We start from the raw sequence: 22,500 nt of genomic DNA, 5'->3' as shown, positions 1-22,500 counted from the left end.
GAAAGCAGCCATCCCCAACCTTTTTTGCACTAGGGACTGGTTTCATGCCAGACAATGTTTTCACAGACTGGGGGATGACATGCACAACAAAACACTTTTAAGTGTATAATATATAATTTAATCATTACATATAACCATATTACGCATGTGCACGCACACACACACACACACACACACACACACACACACACACACACACACACTCATACATGCACACACACTACATATATAATTCAAAAACATCGTGAAGACTGTGTCAATGAAATAGAAATAAAATTTTTTAATTTATTCTTTGAGTGGATCTCAGTACCAAATTATCCATGACCCAGTACTGGGGTCTGCAGCCTGGTGGCTGGGGATCCCTGATGAAAAAGATAGATGGCAAATAACTGATGAACATTAAGTTTGCAGAAGAGGATTGTTATGGTAGAAGATGACTAATGAAAAGTCATGAGGAAAATGGCAAAATGACTAAAATCTCATCTAATTGACCCTTTGAGATTAGGTTAAGTGAGATGGAGATTACTGGAGGTATCACTGTGTTTTAGTCATGAATAATCCACAACAGTATGGAACATAAGCATTAAAGAAACAGGAATGATGAAGACTGGAACTGCAATAGCCTGGTGCAGAAAAAGGATGTTGTATATCTTGGTTAAAATGATTTCACTTAAACTAAGGAGTGTCAAAATACTTGCCTAAGGAATAAACAAATTCCACTCGAGCGAATTTGGAATACAATCGAAATAAAATAAAAACTGAAATAATTTGTTAATCTGCCATTTTATCTTTTTATATTATTTGTTTATGTTAACCCTTTATGTTAATTATTCATGTTGATCTCTCATTAACAATTCATTAATCTTTCAAGTTACTGATTAATTTTTGTTTTTCCTATTCAATTTTCATGCTTGCCTTTCTTTCCTTCCTTCTTTCCTTCTTTCTTTCTTTCTTTCTTTCTATATTCTTTCTTTCTTTCTTCCTTCCTTTCCTACTTTCTTTCATTCTCTTTTCTTCTTCCTTCTATTTTTCTTTCTTTTATTTCTTTTTCTCCTTCTCTCTTTCTTTTTCTTCGCTTACCATTTATTTCTGTTCTCGTCTGCCCATGCAGTCTCCTGCGGATGGGGTCGATTCCGATGTGAAGATGGCAGTTGTATTGATTCCTTGTTGAAGTGTGATGGGGTGAATCACTGTAAAGATGGCAGTGATGAACGCTACTGTTTTAAGACCTCCACAGTATATCCAGGTAAACTGAAGCACAGCCAGTGTTTAATCACTGAGCTACCATGTTGTTAGAGGCACCTTCTTAGTGAAAATTATCTGTGTCATAGATTTTGTCACGAATGCACTGCTTAACTGAAATATTGATATATGATGACAGAGTAGCTTTTTATCCTTCCCACCAAAGCACTTGCCTATCCTTAAGGTACCTGACAGAAAGATAATTTAGGAAATAACCCAAGGTAATGTTAAAAAACTTGTAAGGAGACTTTATCACAGAAGTTGTAGTTTTTAAGGTATCTCTCTAACTTTGTAACACTACATCCTTAGGCACTTGTTAATCCCATGATTAAATTTCATGGTCATTCCCATAAGTATGTTAATTATTCACACAAAATTGATATTTTCTGTTTCTGCAATACTTTTTTGTTATCTTCTGTGGGAACAGTTTTCATATGCCCCACTAAAAGTATTTGATTGTGGCTCTTTAAAGAAATATTTGATGAAATATGTGAAAATATTTTTAATCTGTAAAAAGTATCACTTGGGTTGTCTCCAATAGTTACAGTATAAGGAGAAGCATTTTTTTTTTTTTTTTTGGAAGCCAGGGATAAACCTGCTTTCTGCAGTTAATAATAATAAAATTTTAAGTGGACTTATTCACTTTTTGCATTCTAAGGGTTAAGGATATGATTATGAAATGGACAACAATTTTAAGGTACCTTCCTTAAGCACTTACACTTTTCACAAAAGTACCTGCCAGTGAAGCACCCTTTAAAAAGGTTCACTGCAGATCTTAACACTAAAATGCTAATTGTTAAGGCACATTTTATGTGACAGCCATACCTTCATAAACTTTATTTTACCAAGCTATATATCGGAATAACACTTTTCTCTAATGATCCTATTATTAAGATACTTTTAAAGTTTGAAGCACTTATTACTAACACCACTACACAACCTTTCTTAGGCATTAATGTAAGATATTCATTCCCAAATTGTCTGCTATTTATGTATTTTTTCCCATGGCACCTCACAAGGAATCACTCATTATCAAGATTTTGTCAACACAGTCTTAAAATACTTAAAGAATGCTAAGGTACACATCAACATCTGTTATTAAGCTGCTGATTAGTGACATATCACCTTCCACTGAGGAAATGTTGCCAACACCTCTGGTTTCAATACACATCTTAAAGACTCCGCCGGTTACGACGACGAGGGTCCCAGCTGATACGATCAACGGAACAGCTTGCTCGTGAAATTAACGTGCAAATGGCTGAGCATTCCACAGACACGTGTACCCTTAACGTAGTTCTCGGGGATAATCAGCGTGACACAGAGAGTGACAAGGCTGACCCTTTGAAATACAAGTACAACTCATTTTTGCCAGCTGAGTGGACTGGAGCAACGTGAAATAAAGTGTCTTGCTCAAGGACACAACGCGTCGCCGGGAATCGAACTCACAACCTTACGATCATGAGCCGAATGCCCTAACCACTAAGCCACGCACCCTCACCCTTCAATACACAACTAACCAATCAGTAGGACTCAGTTTGTTCTTCCCGAAAGCAGTTCTTCAAATCTTCCAGCTTAAAGTGGTGCTCCTGAAGGCAGTTCTCTTCCACATTCGTATCAGTAATATCCTTCCATTATAAACTTATTCTTTATTAAAATTATATGCAGACGATCCCACCCCAAACCATATACTGAGTACTTATCTAAAAAACGATTTTAAACATTTCATTCAAGGAGCCAGTTAAGTCACCCTATCAAATGGTAATATTTGTAAAGGCAGTGAGCTGACAGAAATGTTAACATGCTAGGCAAAATGCTTTAGCGGTATTTCGTCTGCCATTATGTTCTGAGTTCAAATTCTGCCAAGGTCGACTTTGCCTTTCATCCTCTCGGGCTTGATAAAATAAGTACCAGTTATGCACTGGGGTTGATGTAATCGACTTAATCTCTTTGTCTGTCCTTGTTTGTCCCCGCTATGTTTACCCCCTTGTGGGCAATAAAGAAATAGATATTTGTAAAACAAAGTCAGCTAAATTTTACTCCCATTTCCTCTGTTTCTACAATCAATAACTGAAACATCACTATTTTTTAGGATTTAAAATTGAATATATATTGTCCAGAAGTTTCGTATAACGTTGATTGTACATCTGCTAAGATATTGAAGGTGTTTATTAATACAGACAAAGTTTGTATACTTCATATATGTGAAATTGTAACCGTTTGTTTCTGGGTTCAGACCTACTGTGTAGCATCTTGGGTACACTCTCACACACACGTGTGTCTGCGTACATGTTTACGTTTATGCCACTTAAAGCTAGTGTTGTTGATGCAATGGGATCTTTTCCGTTTGGGTGCCAATTTTCAATTTCTTCAATTTTTCTTCCAATTGATTTCATATTTGGTGTGTTGGTGTAGTTTTGTGTGCTCATAATTGACATGAAATTCATTTTCGCCATAAATCAATAAATAAAGAGTTAATAGTCTTTAAAGTTCGGAAATTTTGGGTAATTTTAGCCAATCGAAAGACACAGACATTTTGCACTTATTAAATGCTTTTTAAAAAATGAGGTTTGAAATGCGATAAAAACAATAAGCTTCAAATCACTCACCAAAATTTTTTCTAGCTTTTCGTATGAATTCCTGTGTGGAGAATACAAATTCACAAAAATTTTCTGAGAATTCCATATAATAAAAAAATTTTCTGGAAAAAGTGAATTATCTCATGAGAATCAGCGTGGAAAATTACATCAATACATCAAATTTTAAAATTTTCACTAAACTTTAAAATTTCCAAAGGTGCAGTCAAACAGAATGTAACATAGCAGCTCAACAAATAGATAAGGATAAAAAAGAAAGTACCGAACTTTAAAATAACTTCTGAATAAATATTAAGAAAATAAATTTATCTTTATTAGATAATATTGATTTTGTTCTATAGTTTGAAGCGCGAAACTTCAAAAGTGGGGAGGAAGGTATTATTTTATGAATATACAAACAAGGTTACAAATATCAATTTTAGTGTATTTTCCACGTGTCACAAGAGAATATAGAAGTTTTTCTGTCTGATTGGCATTAGAATCTAAACAGCATATCTTCTTACAGAGGTTGTGAGCATATGTTGTAAATGGATAGCAATGCATACAGAGAAAAATAACGAGGATGTTTGATCATTGACTCACTCATAGACAGTTATCAAGTTTCAATATAAAATATTAGTGAAAATTCGGTTTACTTAAATGAGCTTATAGGAAACATATTGCACATGTGTTGTATTTGTACAAGCCAACTGGATAATTCATGTATTGTATAAGCAATATAAATTATTAATGTACATAACCTGGTAGACGGAGGTAAAGTGATTTCATGTTTCGTTCAGCTAAAACGTGCCTTATGTTGAGACTAATTGAAAGAAAGTAAAAATACTGTTGAAGGTTCTGATCGAAGAGAGCCAGGACCCAAGCAGATCAAGATGCAGGTTATCGAGGACAAACCAAAACGATAAACAAAGAGAACATCTCTGAAACATCCAAAATGCCTGAAAGTTTACTGATCTCTAATGAGTTAACAAAACTAATGAAAATACCAAAACGTCGCCAAATTCGGCCCCTTCTAAATTGCAGGGGACACCTGCAATCAATAAGGATAAATCTAAACGAAAGGTACTGAAATCCACATAAAGATGAATATTTAATAACAGGGGTGAATTATACAGATGGTGAGTCGGCCAAAGTACGAATAGAAACACACACAGGTGTCAGAGAAGGGTTTGCATGATGTCTGTCTAAGATGCAAATGTGATATATGAGCAAGTGAAGCTTGTGCTAGTGCATGAGTGTGCAAAAAGCTCGAAGACGTGTATAATGTGAACATGGTACGGACAAGTTGGATTGCAGAAAAGACTTATTCTATCGGTCTTCTTTGCAGAACTGCTAGGTCATGGGGACGTAAACAAACCAACACATTGGTGGGGACAGACACAAAAACATACACACACACACACACACACAAAATCTACAAACACTCACAAAAACTGTACACACATACACACACACAAGGTGCATTCAGGAAGTTTCAGGAGAGACATTTATTAATTTCAAAGAAGAGAGAAAAAAACTCTAATCTCCTTCAAAATAGGATCCTCTGACTTCAATTCATTTATTGTAATGCTTCAGCCACTTCGTGAAGGCCCCATGGAAGGCCTCCAAAGTGAACGTGTCCAGGACTCTTCTCACAGCTTCATTCATTTTCTTCAGCTTAGGGAACAACCAAAAGTCCCAGGAAGCAAAGTTTGGGCAGCAGGGAAGGTGAGGGACTGTTTTCATGCCCCACTTTGTCGAGTCGATGGTTACCAGAATGGATTAGTGAACTGGCGAATTGTTTGGGTGTAGATGTTCTGGCCTTTTTGTGGCATAATTTCTTCCTAAACTCCTTCAAAACCACCACAAAGTATTCTTTGTTGACCGTCTGGCCAGAGGGAATCCAGTGGATGTTGCTGTCAAAAAATCGGGTTCATCGTGAGCTTCCCAATGGATTTGCATTGCCTGGTTTCTTTTGCTAATGAAAAACAGATGCTCAGCTCATACAAGTTAATCAACAAGCAACTCGGAGCACTTCATAGCTTTCTGTAGTGTTTCTGCCCAGTTTAACACGAAACTTCATTGCATAGTGAGCTTCCATATTGTCTTCATTCCCCAACTGTATTCTACAAACTACGCAGCTGTAGCAAGCAGTGTTTAGCAGGATGTATTCAAAGTGTTGTTACGGCCCTCTCCCTTCAATCTGGAATAACAAAATGTATAGTAATGATACATTTATTTCTTTATTACCCACAGGGAGCTAAGCCTAGAGAGCCAAACAAGGACAGATAAGGGGATTAAGTCGATTACATCGACCCCAGTGCGTAACTGGTACTTATTTAATCGACCCCGAAAGGATGAAAGGCAAAGTCGACCTCGGCGGAATTTGAACTCAGAACGTAACGGCACGTTGGATGTGTCTGAACATTGAGAAAAACAATGTCGAGGACTACATCACATATGCTGGTAGAGTAAGCAGGGAATGCAAGAAGTTTAAGTTGGTACCGTCCAGGTCCTCGAATGAGGCAAGGAGCCTGGTCTGGCAGGAAAGTTTATAATTGATAATAAAAGTAAGAAGCTTAGTGCCTCATTTTTGTTATTGAATTATGAAAAATGTAAGAGGTTTGTTGCCTCGTAAATGAATTTTGGTATTCAGTTGTGAAAAATGTAAGAGGTTTGTTGCCTTGTGAATGAAGTATAAAAGAGCAATGTCCTCGGGTAAGCAGCAGTCGGCAGGCGTTGCTTGTTGCCCTCATTTTTCATCATTTTCATTTGTCATTTCATAACATTATGTCTATGTCCAGCCCGTAGCTTCCCATCTATGTAAGGCCATTATGGCCAATATAATGAATAAAAGAGGTTTAAGCTAGACGAACTAGCGCCAGATATGTTCAAATGCCTGATTTTTATACAGGAACTTACTGCCGAAAAGACGCAAGAGTTAGAATTAGAATTCTCGCAAAGCTGGAACGAAACCGGGATGTAACCTACAAGTGTCAGAAGAATGTGAAAAGATAGTCAAATTAAGACGCAACACAGGGGAAATTGAACGTAAAGCTTGTTTCCATGTAAAGCAAGTGCGAAATAAAGATAAAGTGTTTTCTAAAAAGCACGACAAAAATCAGGAAATAAATCCATGTTTTGCGTGTGGAGGTATACACCTGAGGAAAAAATTGTCCATTAAAAAAAATCGGAATGTTTTCGTTGTGGAAATATAGGATGAATAAAGACGCGCTGTAAAACGAAAATGACAAAGTGTCAGAACGAAAGAAAAAGAATAAATAGTAATTCATCAGAAGAAATTGATAATATAACGATGAGAATATTCGTGAAGGTGAGAATCAGAAATACAAGTATTAGGAATGCAATTGGACACTGGTAGTGATATCGCCATTATAAACGAAAAGACGTGGATTTCCACGTCTTTTCGTTTATAATGACAAATGAAAATGATGAAAAATGAGGGCAACAAGCAACGCCTGCCGATTTCTGCTTACCCGAGGACATTGCTCTTTTATACTTCATTCACAAGGCAACAAACCTCTTACATTTTTCACAACTGAATACCAAAATTCATTTACGAGGCAACAAACCTCTTACATTTTTCATTAATTCAATAACGAAAATAAGCCAAAATTAATTAAATCTAATCTTCCCGTAACACGTGGTGCTACGGGAAAAAGTTTATATTTCTTCGGTGAATTCGTATGTAATATAATATTTCAAGGTCAAACGAAAAAGGAAAAGATATATGTGTTAAAAAGTTCACTTAATTTATTCGGTATAGAGAGGATGGAACTATTCAAATTGTGGGATACGCCCATAAGTGTTGTGTGGAAATACAGTTGGGTCAGTCAAAGATTCAAATGAGTCCGAAGGACTAAAACTAAGCAAAAATTTTTTTTTAATATTTCCAGATGTTTTTTTGGTGGGGGAGAAGAACTGGGTTGTTCTAGAAAAACAAAAGCTAAGATCGCTGTAAAACAAAGTGAGACACCGGTCTTTAGGCCAAAACGGAATGTACCGTTTGCAGCAATAGACCACAAAGAACTGGAAATATTGGAAAGTCTTGGTATAAGTGAAAAGACGGACCACTCAAACTGGGCGGCAAAAGAAGAATAACAAACTCAGAGTTTGTGCAGATTTTTCAACAGGGTTGAATGATTGTTTAGTCGCACATAGCTACTCGTTGCCGAGCCTGGAGGAAGTGTTTGCAAAATTGAATGGAGGGAAATTCTTCTCAAAATTAGACCTTTCGGAGGCATATCTACAAATACAAGTAGAAGGAAAATGCTTGTATTTATTAACAATTAACACTTACCGTGGCTTATTTAAATTTAAATGGTTTCCCTTCGGTGTAAAAGTGGCTCCTGCCATATTTCAGCAAGTAATGGATGCAAATGCTGAGTGATTGTGATTTCGTTGTCGCCTATCTAGACGATATTTTAATAAAGAGTGACCCACAAGAACAACACTTTGAACATGTTAAAAGAGTATTAGGGAAAATAAGCGAATACGGGTTCAAGTTAACAGAGGAAAATGTGAGTTCTTGTTGAATAAAATCAAATACTTAGGTCAAGTTATTGACAAAAAAGGAAGAAAATCAAATCCTTCAAGTGGATGGCGATAAAGAATATGCCCACATCGAAAATATAACTATGCTGTAGGCATTTTGGGGTTTGGTAAACTATTACCAAATCTACATTATTTCATTCAATTTGCCATCAAGGCATTACATAGAAGTAGTAGCTGCGGGCTGGACAATAACATTAATGAGATGAATGATGAAAAAAAATGGTACTAATGAAGGAAGGCAGAAGACGCCCACCGATCTCTGCTTCTCTAAAACATTTTTCTTTAACAAACCATACAATTTTAGGTAATAAACCGCTTACTAATATTCCATGTGGACATAAGGTCCTTACAACGAGGCACTAAGCCTCTTACCAAAAATAACACAATGTTCTTACAAATGAGACACTAGGCCTCTTACAGTTTCTCTTATGGGCCATATGCCCTTTCAGTACGAGGCACTCAGCCTCTTGATTTTTACTATTTTCCGCCCCACCGGCACCCGACCAAGCTCAAAGCGTCACTTAAACACTCCGATAAGCCAGGCTAGGGCGCCTTAATTGGAAGCGGAATACATCTTCTTGGAAGGAATTTCTTACCTTGAAAAGATCCGTGTCTGAGATGACCTCTACAGCTACCTGCGGAGGCCATCCAGGATCTTTAAAGCAGGTTATGTTTCCACTCCCCCTGGCAAACCATTTTGTAAACTTTCCCACCACCTTTCCCCAGCGGAAGAAGACCAAAAATTCCTCCTCCACATGGGTCGAGGCCACAACTTCCACCGTCGGTGACACAATTTCCACTGACGGGACTTCGGAACATGCCAGCAGTGTATTAAACGCCGGCACAGTCCCGTTTTTCTTCTTTTTTCTCACCTTTGCTACGGGAGGCTGTAGTTCCTCCGCTTTGATCGGAGGATCTTCCTTCCCACCCGCAGCCTTGGGGTCCTTCGGTGGGCAACCATTGTTGGCCTCATTCTTCCTTTTACCCCCCATTTTGGGGGGGGAGGTCTCCCCTGCCTCCATCTCTCCCTCCGATGGAGGAGGTGGGGGTTCTTCCATAACTACTGTTCCAGGACCTTACTTTGGTCCTGGGGACAGTTCTTTTTAATGTGGCCTGGTTCCAGGCACAGGTGACACTTGGGGGAGCGTCCCTCAAGAATCAGCGGATACCTACAACCAGCCATTCTCAGAAAATCTGGAAACACCAGATTCTTGGCTGATTGGGTCCACAGGGTCAAAATCGCTTTTGATCCCACCCAAATAGCCGCAGGCAAAATTTTGACATTGAGGAGCCTGGCTCCGCTACCACCCAGACCCCGGCGGATAGTGTCTTCTATCCACTCGGGTTCTATCCCGGGTAGCAACCCGCAGACCCAAGCGTGGGGAGAAACAATATCTCTTCGCCCTCTAGGGCTGACTCGCAAAACTACCCTGTTTGGGCGGGGTAATTTCTCACTCCAACACCTTATCAGATTTCTTTGCCATGTTTTTGAGTTCAAAAAAGTCAACACAAGTTTTTAAAAAAGTTCGCAGAAAAAACAAAAAGAAGACAGAAGAAAGAAGGAAGACAGTTCAAAACACAGCAGAATTCCGGCCGACAGTACTCCTGGCCTAGAGTAATCCACCAGCAGGAACAGAGCTCCATAAATTGGTACAATTCCACGAATTTCACAACTTTTTGGTAAAATTCAAAATTTTTGGGTAAAATTCCACGAATTTCACAACTTTTTTGAAGGTGAGACACACCCCCAAAGCAATTCACCTTAAGTGAACAATAATGCTCAACTGCAAGCCGACAAATGTCTAGAATCCAGTGAGGACTTCTTGCCGGGGAAAAAATATTACACAACAAACCCCCACTGGATCCAAAAAAACAAAAGCCTTACCTTACAGTTGAGCTCTTTTTGTCAATAATTCGCAGCTACAAAATAGCGTGCGACTTCCTTAGTTCCATGAACAACACTTACCAAATCTACATTCCAAACGTACATTATGTAAAGGCCCCACTCAATGATCTGTCGAAAAAGAATACAAAATGGTGTTGGACGGATAAGTGCCAGAAGGCATTCAATGAATTGAAAAGTATTTCAACGTCTGACCTACCATTGACACATTTTAATCCAAAGTTGGAAATTATACTGGCTACAGATGCAAGTGAGTACGGTATAGGAGCCGTACTTCTGCATAAATATGACGATGGTAGTAAAAAGATTATGGCTCATGCATTAAGGTCATCATAGCCAGCTGAAAAAAATCATAGTCAGATAGAAAAAGAGGCGTTGGCAATCATATTTGGTGTCAAGAAGTTCCATAGCTTTATCCATGGAAGACGTTTCTGTTTGCAAACAGACCATCGCCAGGAGAGTTTGAGTCATCTAAATGAATTAATAGATAAATGAAAAGATGACTAAATAAATGATTGAACAGACGTTTTCTTTTCTCTGTTCTTATTCCTAAACACCTCCGTTTATCTCTATTTTCTTTCCTTCGTAGAAACACTGTCTGCTTTCTAACTGCGTCCTTTTCCGATTTCTGTTGATATATCCCAGCCCAAACTATATAAATGATGAATTTTACTGTCACATTTATATTTTTAAAATGACTTAACTGAAGATGTTCCGTAAGAGATTATTTGTTTCTATGTTGCATAATGATCTGAAACACATGTATTAAATGCATTCAAAAATCAATATTTAGTTTGACTTCATTATTATTATATGCTGTACGACTCTAAGCCATTCCAAGTTAACCTGTCCTTTCTTCATTCACACGGATAAACATATATGTAAGTGTGTGTATGTATGTATGTATGTATGTATATGTATGTATTTATTTTCTTGTTTTCCTTTTGTTTACAATTTCCAAACTGTTAATATTGAAATATTCTTCCCAATCATATAAGAGAATGGAAGGTAAACTACACATCGAATGTCATCCAATTTAGCTGTCAATTTTTCCTGTTTAAGTCAACATAATACGCAGACATTTCTCTTTCACATCTCATAAACATCTTTTACTGTCTTGCTTCAAAAGCCTGTATTGTATAATATTTAGGTCTGTGCCACTGGAACCAGTATCGCTGCAATAACGGACAATGCATTGACATGAAGCAAAAATGTGACCGAATCAAGCAGTGTTCAGATGGCAGTGACGAACAGTACTGTAAAGAAATAGTTACTGTACCAGCAGGTAAGAACAACACACACTTGCATTATCTTCAATAAGCTTAATAATCCAATACACACATATACATACCGATATATATATATATGTGTGTGTGTGTGTGTGTGTGTGTGTGTGTGTTGTGTGTGTGTGTGTGGTGTGTGTGTGTGTGTGTGTGTGTGTGTGTGTGACCTCGTGTGTACCGTTGGCAATTTTTTTTCCTCTGTCTTCCCTTCTCTGGATCTTTCCTTCTCCTATGTTTCCGACGAAGAGCTCCGCTCGAAACGTTAAACCCTCCTTCTTTCCTTCTTTCCTGAGCGTCCAATAATACTATATTTGTTCCACGTCCTCGCGTTGTTGTGTTTTTTTTTGTGCTTTCTTGTTTGTATTAACTTTATATATATATATATATATATATATATATATATATAATATATATATATATATATATATATATATATATATATATATACCTGGAAACACACACACACATCTTTCATAAAATTTCGCACATGTTACACCCATTGAAATCAACATGGTTATCCCGACCATAGCTACACTTCCACCGCCAACACTACCACCCTCTCTACCGACGCCACCACCACATCAGCTTCTAAACCTACTTGTTTTTTTTATTTTTCCCTGCTTTCTCCCAGGTAATTGCAACTGGCATCAGTTCCAGTGTGATAATGGTCAATGTATTGAATCCTACTTAAAGTGTGACCGAATATGGCATTGCCAAGACGGCAGTGATGAGCAGCATTGTTCCAAACCAAACCAAAAAGCAGGTAAAAAAAAAAACGGATTCGACGTTATAAGTTTTCAGCGATTTTTATTTTCAGTGATTTCGCAACAAAAACCTGTTTCCGGTAGCTTGTCTTCGCAAAGGCTTTTAACTAGTTTTTGTATTTTCTAAGTTTAGTGCATAGGTACGTGGTTTAGAGGTTAGGGTGTTGCACACGCACACACATACATACATACATACATACATACATACATACATACATACATACATACATACATACATACATACACACATACATGCATACACACATACATACATACATACATACACACATACATACATACATATACATACATACATACATACATACATACATACACACATACATGCATACACACATACATACATACATACATGCATACATACATACATACATACATACATACATACATACATACACACATACATACATACATACATACATACATACATACATACATACATATAAACATACATACATACATACATACATACATACATATAAACATACATACATACATACATACATATAAACATACATACATACATACATACATATAAACATACATACATACGTACATACATACATACATACATACATATAAACATACATACATACATACATACATACATACATACATACATACATACAAACATACACACACACACAAACACACACACACACACACACAAATATATATATCATGGACTCTCCCGTCGTTAGGCGACATATGAGGGTCGGCAATTTCTTGCCGGACAACCACACAGAAGATTTGTTTACAGTGATCTAACGTTTGTGCTGCAGATAAGCTCACTCTCTCTATCAAATCGACATTACCTGTACAGGTGTAACGGGTGCCACATGTCAAATAACGAAATGATCGCAGAGCAACGTGAAATGAAGTGCTTTGCTCAAGAGCACAATGCAACGCCCGGTCTGGGAATTGAAACCACAATCTCGTAATTGTGAGTGCAACACCCTAACCACTAAGCCTTGCGCCTTCACACACACACACACACACACACACACACACACACACACACACACACACACACGCACATACACGCGCGCACACACACACGCGCGCGCACACACACCACACACACACACACACACACACACACACACACACACACACACACATATATATATACACACACACATACATACAGATATATACAGGGTGCATAAGATATTTGAGGACATATTTATGTTTATAGAAAAAGAAACAGATATATAATAACAGGTAATAATTTTATTGATCAAAAAATGCTATGAGGATAAAAATAATCCTTCTTTTCTATAATGTTATTCAATAAAGCCACTTTCATCTTCACCAACTGCTTCTATATGAGATCTAAATCATCTACATGCTTGAATCAAGTGGTCCTGGTTCATTTTAGACATTACTCTGACTGTGGCAGCTTTCAAAAAATCTTTGGTGTTATGGGTGTGTTCATTGACCTCTCTCTCAACAATGTTCCACTTGTAATAGTTCAATGGATTGAGATCTGGGGAATTAGGAGGCCAAATGTTAGGGGGTTATGTGATCATAAAAATTTTCAGCCATCCATTCCTGTGTTACTAGAGCCATGTGTGATAGTGCAAAGTCTTACTGAAATACATATGGCCTTCCATTGAATACACTGTCTATCCAGGGCTTAACCATTATTTCCAGGACCTCAATGTAGGTAAGGAAGCATCACATGTCCTTCATTGCTGACAACTCCTAAAACCATGACAGTTGCAGGAAATTTTGTATGCATAACACTTGGAACTTTAGAAGGGTCTGCACTTAACCATTTGTCATTTCTTCTGTTAACTTTTTGATCTTGGTCGAAGTTTTTTCGTTTGAGAAAAACCAAATCAAATCTTCTGCTGGATTTTTCAGATTGTTTAAGACGAAATACCGCTAAGCATTTCGCCCGGCGTGCTAACGTTTCTGCCAGCTCGCCGCCACGTATCTGTTTCTTTATTACCCACAAGGGGCTAAACATAGAGGGGACAAACAAGGACAGACAAACGGATTAAGTCGATTATATCGACCCCTGTGCGTAACTGGTACTTAATTTATCGACCCTGAAAGGATGAAAGGCAAAGTAGACCTCGGCGAAATTTGAACTCAGCTCGCCGCCACGTATATAGTATAGTTTTACTGATCATGTATCTTGTAGTTTAGAACTTATTTTTGTGTCAGTTGGAACAGATCGACACCTGATTTTTTTTTTTTTTTTTTAAGTTATTCATATGCACAGGTGGCTGTGTGGTAAGTGGTTTCCTTCCCACCTACGTGTTTCCAGGTTCATACCCACTGCGTGGTTTCTTGGACAAACGCCTTCTATTATAGCATCCAGCCAACCAAAACCCAATGAGTAGATTTGATAGACGGAAACCAATAGAAGCCCGCTGTGTGGGGTGAGTGTGTGCATGTCTGTCACTGTTTGCCCCTCCACCCTCCCCAACACCCGCTTTAGGTCTGTTTACGACACCATAACTTAACGGTTCGGCTAAGGTGACCGATATGATAAGTACCAGGCTTCGTTCGAGTAAGGCGATGCCCCAGCTTGGCCGCAGTCCAATTGCTGAAACAAGTAAAAGAGAAAAAAATAAAAGAAATAAAAGATATTTGCTCCAACATGGCCACAGTCATTGGACTGAAACATAAAAGAATATGTAAACTTAATATGGGATTAAAGCAGAGTGATTTCCCTTGATTAAATATTGCTCTCGTGTTATTAACTTTTTAACTTATAAGGATTTTTTTATATCTTGTGTTCAATTCATTGAAAGCGTGGAGAAGAATTTCAAGTGAACATAAGTTAGAAAAGGTAGGCAAACGCATATATTATAAAAGCTGTATACTTCGCTGTTTTGATTTAAGATATTTATTATGCAGAAGCGTATTTACAAAGAAAATAATATTCCATGGTTAATGAAGATACGCTGTGATTAGTTCAGGATTTGTTCAACAGGAGTAATTGTTATGTTGTAACATAACTGAAACGCAATTTAGCGTGTTACTGAAGTTATGGAACTCGATATTTTTGCACTGAGTTTGCGTTTATTTGAAATTATATACTTTATATATGGACGTGTGTAAAAACGTACGTTCGTATGTTTGTGCGTGTCTGTGTTTGTACGGGCGGATGGATGCGTATTTTGTGTGCGTGTATGAATGTATGTAAATATTTTTGTATGCATATCTACTCTCCCCTTAGATGCTCCCTTATCTGTATTTCTTGCTGAACAACTATAAGGGTATTGGCCTAATCTCATGCACATGCTACGACTGTTTTGCTTAGAACGTTCTGTTGCTATTTGTAACCTCCATTTCCCTTCATCGATATCATTAAAACCCTTACGAGAAGTATAAACATTCTACTTTAATAACATGTACCCCTTTAAAAGAAATCTTTTTGTAACTAACATTTATTACGATGTTATTGTGAGTGAGGGCTTGGCGTGGAGTTACGTCTCATTTTTTATTCTAAACCATTTTGCATAATTTATAATAATGAAATTATTGTATACAGTGCTCAGGTGCACCACAACTTGTCAGAAAGTGCATATAAAGTACATGCAGTAATGTAGAAATGTCTGGAAAGTGAACAATGTATGAGTCAGATACATGCTTGTGTGTGTATGGACTGGAGAAAATCAAGTGTAGTGTTGGCGAATCTCAGGAAGCATGGAAGTTTTGAAGGATACAGTGCCCCGACAACTAACAACTGATGCCGGCAGTTTGTTCCATGCTTCAGCAACTTTCAGCGTGAAAAAATGTTTCCTGAAGTCATGGGAGCTGTGCTGTTTTCTTACTTTGTAAATATGTCCACGGGTGTTAGATGGGTGGAGTTTGAAAAGGTGCTCAGAGTTATTGTTTGTACGGCATCAAGAGTGTGAAAATTAATATATATATATATATATATATATAATATATATATATGTATAGAAGCAATGTTATTGAAAAAGTTTGAATGTCACAATTTCGTCTTTAATTTTCTGGCAAAATTATAAGTGTAATGTTTCATTTTAGTTTGTAAGAAAAACCTGTGAATTTTTCTCGCAAACAATTTGATACAAGTCTATATAGAGATATACGGCGTTATATAGATATAAGGCCATATATTTAGATTTATGGTCATTTAGAGATATAAGCCTAATATTAGATGAAAATGTGTGGGGGTTTTTTTTCATGTGTTTCTAAACTAAAATAATTTTTTTTCTAAATCTTCTTTTACCTCTGTTTCCATTAACACAGAATGTGAGAACCATGGTTTCCTCTGTGAAGATGGAAAATGTCTGCAACGAAAACTGGTCTGTGATGGAGTCTATGACTGTCCACGTGGAGATGATGAGAGAAATTGTGAAGCTTCAAAAGAGAAGAAAAAGCCCATCAAAAAGACTACTACGACTACAACAGCACCAACAACGACCACCACTGTAAAAACACAATGTAACCTGAAAGCATTTTATATTATATTTCATATTACAGAGATCACAATGCACCAGTATATCACTATATAGATAACGAAAATAATTGATTAAATATAATTACGCATGTTTAAATATAATTTAGCTCCTTCTCACCTTTTTATTCCATGATAATGATGATGAGTAAGATATCCCAACAGTTCTTCTTGCCACAGCTGACATAATATAATATAAGGTGTATGGCTCACTGGTTAGAGTGTTGGGCTCACAATCATGGGGTAGTGAGTCCTATTCCCAGACTGGACTGTGTGTTGTGTTCTTGAACAAGACACTTTATTTTATGTTGCTCCAGATCACTCAGCTGTACAAATGAGTTGCAATATCACTGGTGCCAAGCTGTTTCAGCCTTTGCCTTTCCTTTGGATAACATCGGTGGCATGGAGAGAGGAGGCCGGTATGCATGGGTGATTGCAGGTCTTCCATAAAACAACCTTGCCCAGACTTGTGCCTTGGAGTAGAACTTTCTAGGTACGATCTCTTTCTCTCTCTCTCTCTTTATATATATATATATATATATATATATATACTAGCAGTATCGCCCGGCGTTGCTCAGGTTTGTAAGGGAAATAACTATAAAGCATTTTTAGAGAGTTATAGCCAAAAAATAGCAAAAAAATGGAAAAAAATGATGGTAAATTTTTTTTTGAGATTTAAAAAAGGTGGAGTTGCGTCCCCTAGACAGTTTGTGGTTCGTGTTTCTGATTCTCGACCCCATGTCGAATTTATCGATTTTTTTCAGAACTGGGGGAACTTTTCAAAATTTTCGCTGCGTTAGTTTTGAATTATGACATTGGGCTATGTGTGTATCAAGTTTCATCAGAATCGGTTGAAAGCCGTGGTCAGGGTGAGGGTACAAGCAAACAGACACACAGAAACACGCACAGACAAACTGCCGTTTATATATATAGAGATATAGGCATAGGAGTGGCTGTGTGGTAAGTAGCTTGCTTCCCAACCACATGGTTCCAGGTTCAGTCCCACTGCGTGGCACCTTGGGCAAGAGTCTTCTACTATAGCCTCGGGCTGACCAAAGCCTTGTGAGTGGATTTGGTAGATAGAAACTGAAAGAAGCCCGTCGTATATATGTATATATATATATATCTTTGTGTGTCTGTGTTTGTTCCCCCAACACCGCTTGACAACCGTAACTTAGCGGTTCAGCAAAAGAGACCGATAGAATAAGTTGATTTGCTCAACTAAAGGCGGTGTTCCAGCATGGCCACAGTCAAATGACTGAAAGAAGTAAAAGAGTATATCATAAAGAGATCTCTGGTCACTAGATCTCTTTATGATAGAAGGCCATAGCTTACAATCTTCCAGTTATTGTGTTTCATTCCCCATTAGACTACAGTATTGAATTATCTAATGATAAACTCAATGTATTTATCTATCTTTTTATAAAATAGACGTTTATTTTTCATATAAAATACATGTGTTTATTTCTTTTAGTTTGCAGAAAGGGTGAGTTTGACTGTGGCAACAAACAGTGCATTCCACTGGCGTTTGTATGTGATGTCATTCCTGATTGTGACAATGACCGTGATGAAGAAAACTGCACAGTTATTGATATAACTCTACCTCCACCACACAGGAAAGGTAGTGTATGCCATTGTTATAGTGTCAGAGACTGTGTGGTGTGTGTGTGTGTACAAGCATGTGTGTGTGTCTGTGTACAAGCATGTGTGTGTGTGTATAAATAAACATCTCAAAAGTAAATAGACACCTTCATTTTATATATGTGTGTGTATGTAAGTAAGCATGTTTGTGTATATATATATATGGACATGGCTGTGTGGTTAGGGAGCTTGCCTCCTAGCTACATGGTTTCGGGTTCGGTCCCACTGCGTGGCACTTTGGGCAGGTGTCTTCTGCTATAGCCCTGGGCCGACCAAAGCTTTGTGATTGAATTCGGTAGGCGGAAGTTACTGCCATGTGTGTATATGTGCGTGTTGGTGCTCAGTGCCTCAGAGAGAGAGGGATATATATATATATATATATATATATACATACAGCAGGGCTGTGTGGTAAGAAGCTTGCTTCCCAACCACACAGGGTCTGGGTTGAGTCCCACTGCATGGCACCTTGGACAGGTGTCTTCTGCTATAGTCTCAGGCCAACAAAAGTTTTGTGAGTGGATTTGGGATTTGGTTGATGGAAACTGAAAGAAGCCTGTCGTGTATGTGTGTGTGTGTGTCTTTGCATCTGTGTCCATCCTCCACCACTGCTTCACAACCGTTGCTGGTATGTTTACAGCCCTGTAACTTAGCAGTTCAGCAAAACAGACTGATAAAATAAGTGCCAAGCTTAAAAAAATAAGTGCTGGGGGTTGATTCGTTTGACTAAAATTCACCACAGTAATGTCTCAGTATGGCCACTGTTTAATGACTGAAACAAGTAAAAGATAAAAGATATATGTATACACATGAATGAACAAATAACAGTGGTGCATCAACATGGCCACAGCTCTGAGCTGAAACTACAGTAAAAAAAAAAATCTCAAATAGGCGCACGAGTGGCTGTGTGGTAAGTAGCTTGTTTACCAACCACATGGTTCTGGGTTCAGTCCCACTGCATGGCACCTTGGGAAAGTGTCTTCTACTATAGCCTTGGGCCAACCAAAGCCTTGTGAGTGGATTTGGTAGACGGAAACTGAAAGAAGCCCGTCGTATATATGTATATATATGTATGTGTGTGTATGTTTGTGTGTCTGTGTTTGTCCCCCTAGCATTGCTTGACAACCGATACTGGTGTGTTTATGTCCCCGTTACTTAGCGGTTCGGCAAAAGAGACCAATAGAATAAGTACTGGGCTTACAAAGAATAAGTCCCGGGGTCGAGTTGCTCGATTAAAGGTGGTGCTCCAGCATGGCCGCAGTCAAAATGACTGAAACAAGTTAAAAAAAAAAAAAGGAGGGAGGTGTCTCTCCCTCTCTGTCTTTCTATTTATCTCTATCTAATTACCCATCAATCTATTTTTCTTCCTTTCTTTATCTCTGCTCCTTTTTCTCTATTATATTTATATTCTCCTTTTCTAAGTTATTTTCTTTCTCCTTCCATGTCTCATTTTTACTTACTCTTCAATCTTCTTTCATTTTCTCTCTCTCTCTCTCATTATTTTTCTATTTCTCTCTTTTGCTCGTTCTTCCCCTCTCTCTCTCTCACTGTCTTTCTGACTCTCTCAGTCATCCTCTAATTCTCTCTCATTGTCTCTTGCTTCTTCTCCAGCCTGTAAGCCTAATGAGTTCTACTGTGATGAAGACCAGTGCATACCAAAAGATTACGTCTGTGATGTCATACCAGACTGTGAAAACGGCCATGACGAACTCCACTGTAGCGTTCCCACATCTAATTCATCACAGGCAGCACTGAAAGGTCAGTAAAATATCTCTCACAATTACCATTCAGTAAAACGTAAAAAAATAAACAGGTTGTAGACACTAATTCAGTGAAGCGCATGTGTGTGTGTGGACAGGGATTTTCGTGTTGTTGTTCAGTTATGGTCAGACATAGTCAGATGTGAAGGTGTATGGCTCAGTGGTTAGGGTCACAAGATTGCGATCATAAGATTGTGGTTTCAATTCCTTAACTGGGCAATGCATTGTGTTCTTGAGCAAAACTCTTCATTTCATGTTGCTCCAGTCCACTCAGTAGGCAAAAAGAAAGGGGGGGGGGGATATTTACACCATGGAAACCAGGAAATTGGCCCTTGTGAGTTGACATGACTCAAGAAGAAAACTGTACCTTTACCTTCACTTGTTAGATGCCTTGTTAGATGTAGGATCAAAGCTCTTCCCAGACAGCCATAAAATTGCAGAGATGGTTGTATCTGCCCTACTTGTTATGTTATGAAACCCTAGAGATGCTTATATATATATGTCTGTGGTATGAATTATATATAACTATGCTCTGGTAAGAAATAAGTTTCACCACCACCACCATCATCATCATCATCATTACCACCTGTTCCCTCTCCACATAATAATTCTTTATTAATGCTAATGATGTTTGTACGACTATTTCTTTATTTATTTATTCTGTGTCATCGCAACAGGCTGCCTTGATGGATTTAAGCCCTGTTTGGATGGTGTTTGTGTCAGCGGAAACAAATTCTGTGACGGTCTTCCAGACTGCCTGGACAAATCAGATGAATTCAACTGCACTTTGTTTGGGTCTACAACCAATATCACAGCAAAAAAAGGTATCTGCAATATACATACATGCATGCACACACACACATATACACACTCATACATACATAGTACACACATACACATACATATGTACATAACACATACATACATAAATATGCATATTTTTGTATTTTTATATACATGTTTGCACATACACACACATATATATACATACGTGCTTACATACATATATATATATATACATACATATCTGCATGCTTACATACATATCTACATGCATACATACATATATATATATATATATATATATATATATATATATTATATATATATATATATATATATACATGCTTACATACATATCTACATGCATACATATATGTGCTAATACATTATAAATATTTTTTTTAATTATCAATTTGATTTCTAAACAAGAAATTAAATTCCATCACTGGAATTTGGATAACAACAATGGTCCAATTTGAACTGTTGATCCACCGTAACCTAATCAACGAGTTGGTCATCGAGCAAAGAGAGATAAGTGGTTTGTGTCTTGTGGCTGAGCTTGTTGTTCATTTTGCTGTCATAAATTGATACTTATAATGTTGATCTTTCCCACTTTTGTCCACTTCATTATTTTTCATACTGTTTCACGACTTTCCTTGCCACAGAGTAAAAGACTCTCAAATGATATTATTCTCATTGAACAGCTTGTTTTTCCAACCAGTTCCAATGTAAGAATGGCAGATGTATTCCACAGCACCAACGATGTGATGACTGGCCAGATTGTGAAGATAAATCTGATGAAGAAAAGTGCATCGTACCACCTGTGGGAGAATCACAATCTCTCACACAGACGAAGAACAAAGACAAAACAGGTATGAAGAGTTGTTCTATCTGTTAACTCTACAAAGTTAACAGAATGCAAGAGACTCTTGCCCTTGATGAAGGAGTCGGAGTCTAAATTATTGTCCATCTGTGCACTACTTTGTAATATATATATATATATATATATATATGTCGTCCATTTGAATGTTTTGCGTTCTTGTCCCATTTTGTATTTTTATATATATTTTTTATACATATATATATATATATATATATACCATGTTTATATGCCTTCTGCTTCACAATAAGTGCATGTGCATGTATATATATATGTGTGTGTGTGTGTATGTAAAATATATATGTGTGTATATATATATATACATATATATATATACACACACGCATATATAGATAGATGCATGTGTGTATATATATATACATGCATATATAGACAGATAGATGCATGATTGTGTGCATGTACATATGTGTGTGGGTGAATATATAAGTATGTGTATAAATGCATGTGCATGCATATGTGAGTGTGTGTGTACATTTTCAACCTGGTCTCAATCACTTCATTCAACTGTAATGATTTGAGTGTTTTAAATGAATAGAAATATATTTTGAAAGGTGAGCACAACAGTGTTTGAGTCAATTTTAGGTGCCTAACATAACTATAGGCTACTGCAACGATT

At 37.4% G+C, this 22,500-nt stretch overlaps 1 protein-coding gene across 1 annotated transcript in view; it reads left to right on the top strand.

Annotated features, from left to right (window-relative positions):
* The window catches only part of LOC115223407 (low-density lipoprotein receptor-related protein 2-like), a 78,545-nt gene that overhangs the window by 126 nt on the left and 55,919 nt on the right, over positions 1-22,500 (top strand). The window contains exons 2-9 of the mRNA XM_036512651.1: positions 1,097-1,246; positions 11,444-11,578; positions 12,208-12,339; positions 16,595-16,789; positions 18,277-18,423; positions 20,052-20,198; positions 20,878-21,024; positions 21,688-21,855. Coding sequence (XP_036368544.1) covers positions 1,097-1,246; positions 11,444-11,578; positions 12,208-12,339; positions 16,595-16,789; positions 18,277-18,423; positions 20,052-20,198; positions 20,878-21,024; positions 21,688-21,855 — 1,221 coding nt within the window. The remainder of the gene's footprint in view (positions 1-1,096; positions 1,247-11,443; positions 11,579-12,207; positions 12,340-16,594; positions 16,790-18,276; positions 18,424-20,051; positions 20,199-20,877; positions 21,025-21,687; positions 21,856-22,500) is intronic.

The sequence above is a fragment of the Octopus sinensis genome, linkage group LG23, assembly GCF_006345805.1.
Source record: "Octopus sinensis linkage group LG23, ASM634580v1, whole genome shotgun sequence".
Taxonomy (NCBI): Eukaryota; Metazoa; Mollusca; class Cephalopoda; order Octopoda; family Octopodidae; genus Octopus; species Octopus sinensis.
This window is presented reverse-complemented; position numbering and strand designations above follow the sequence as displayed.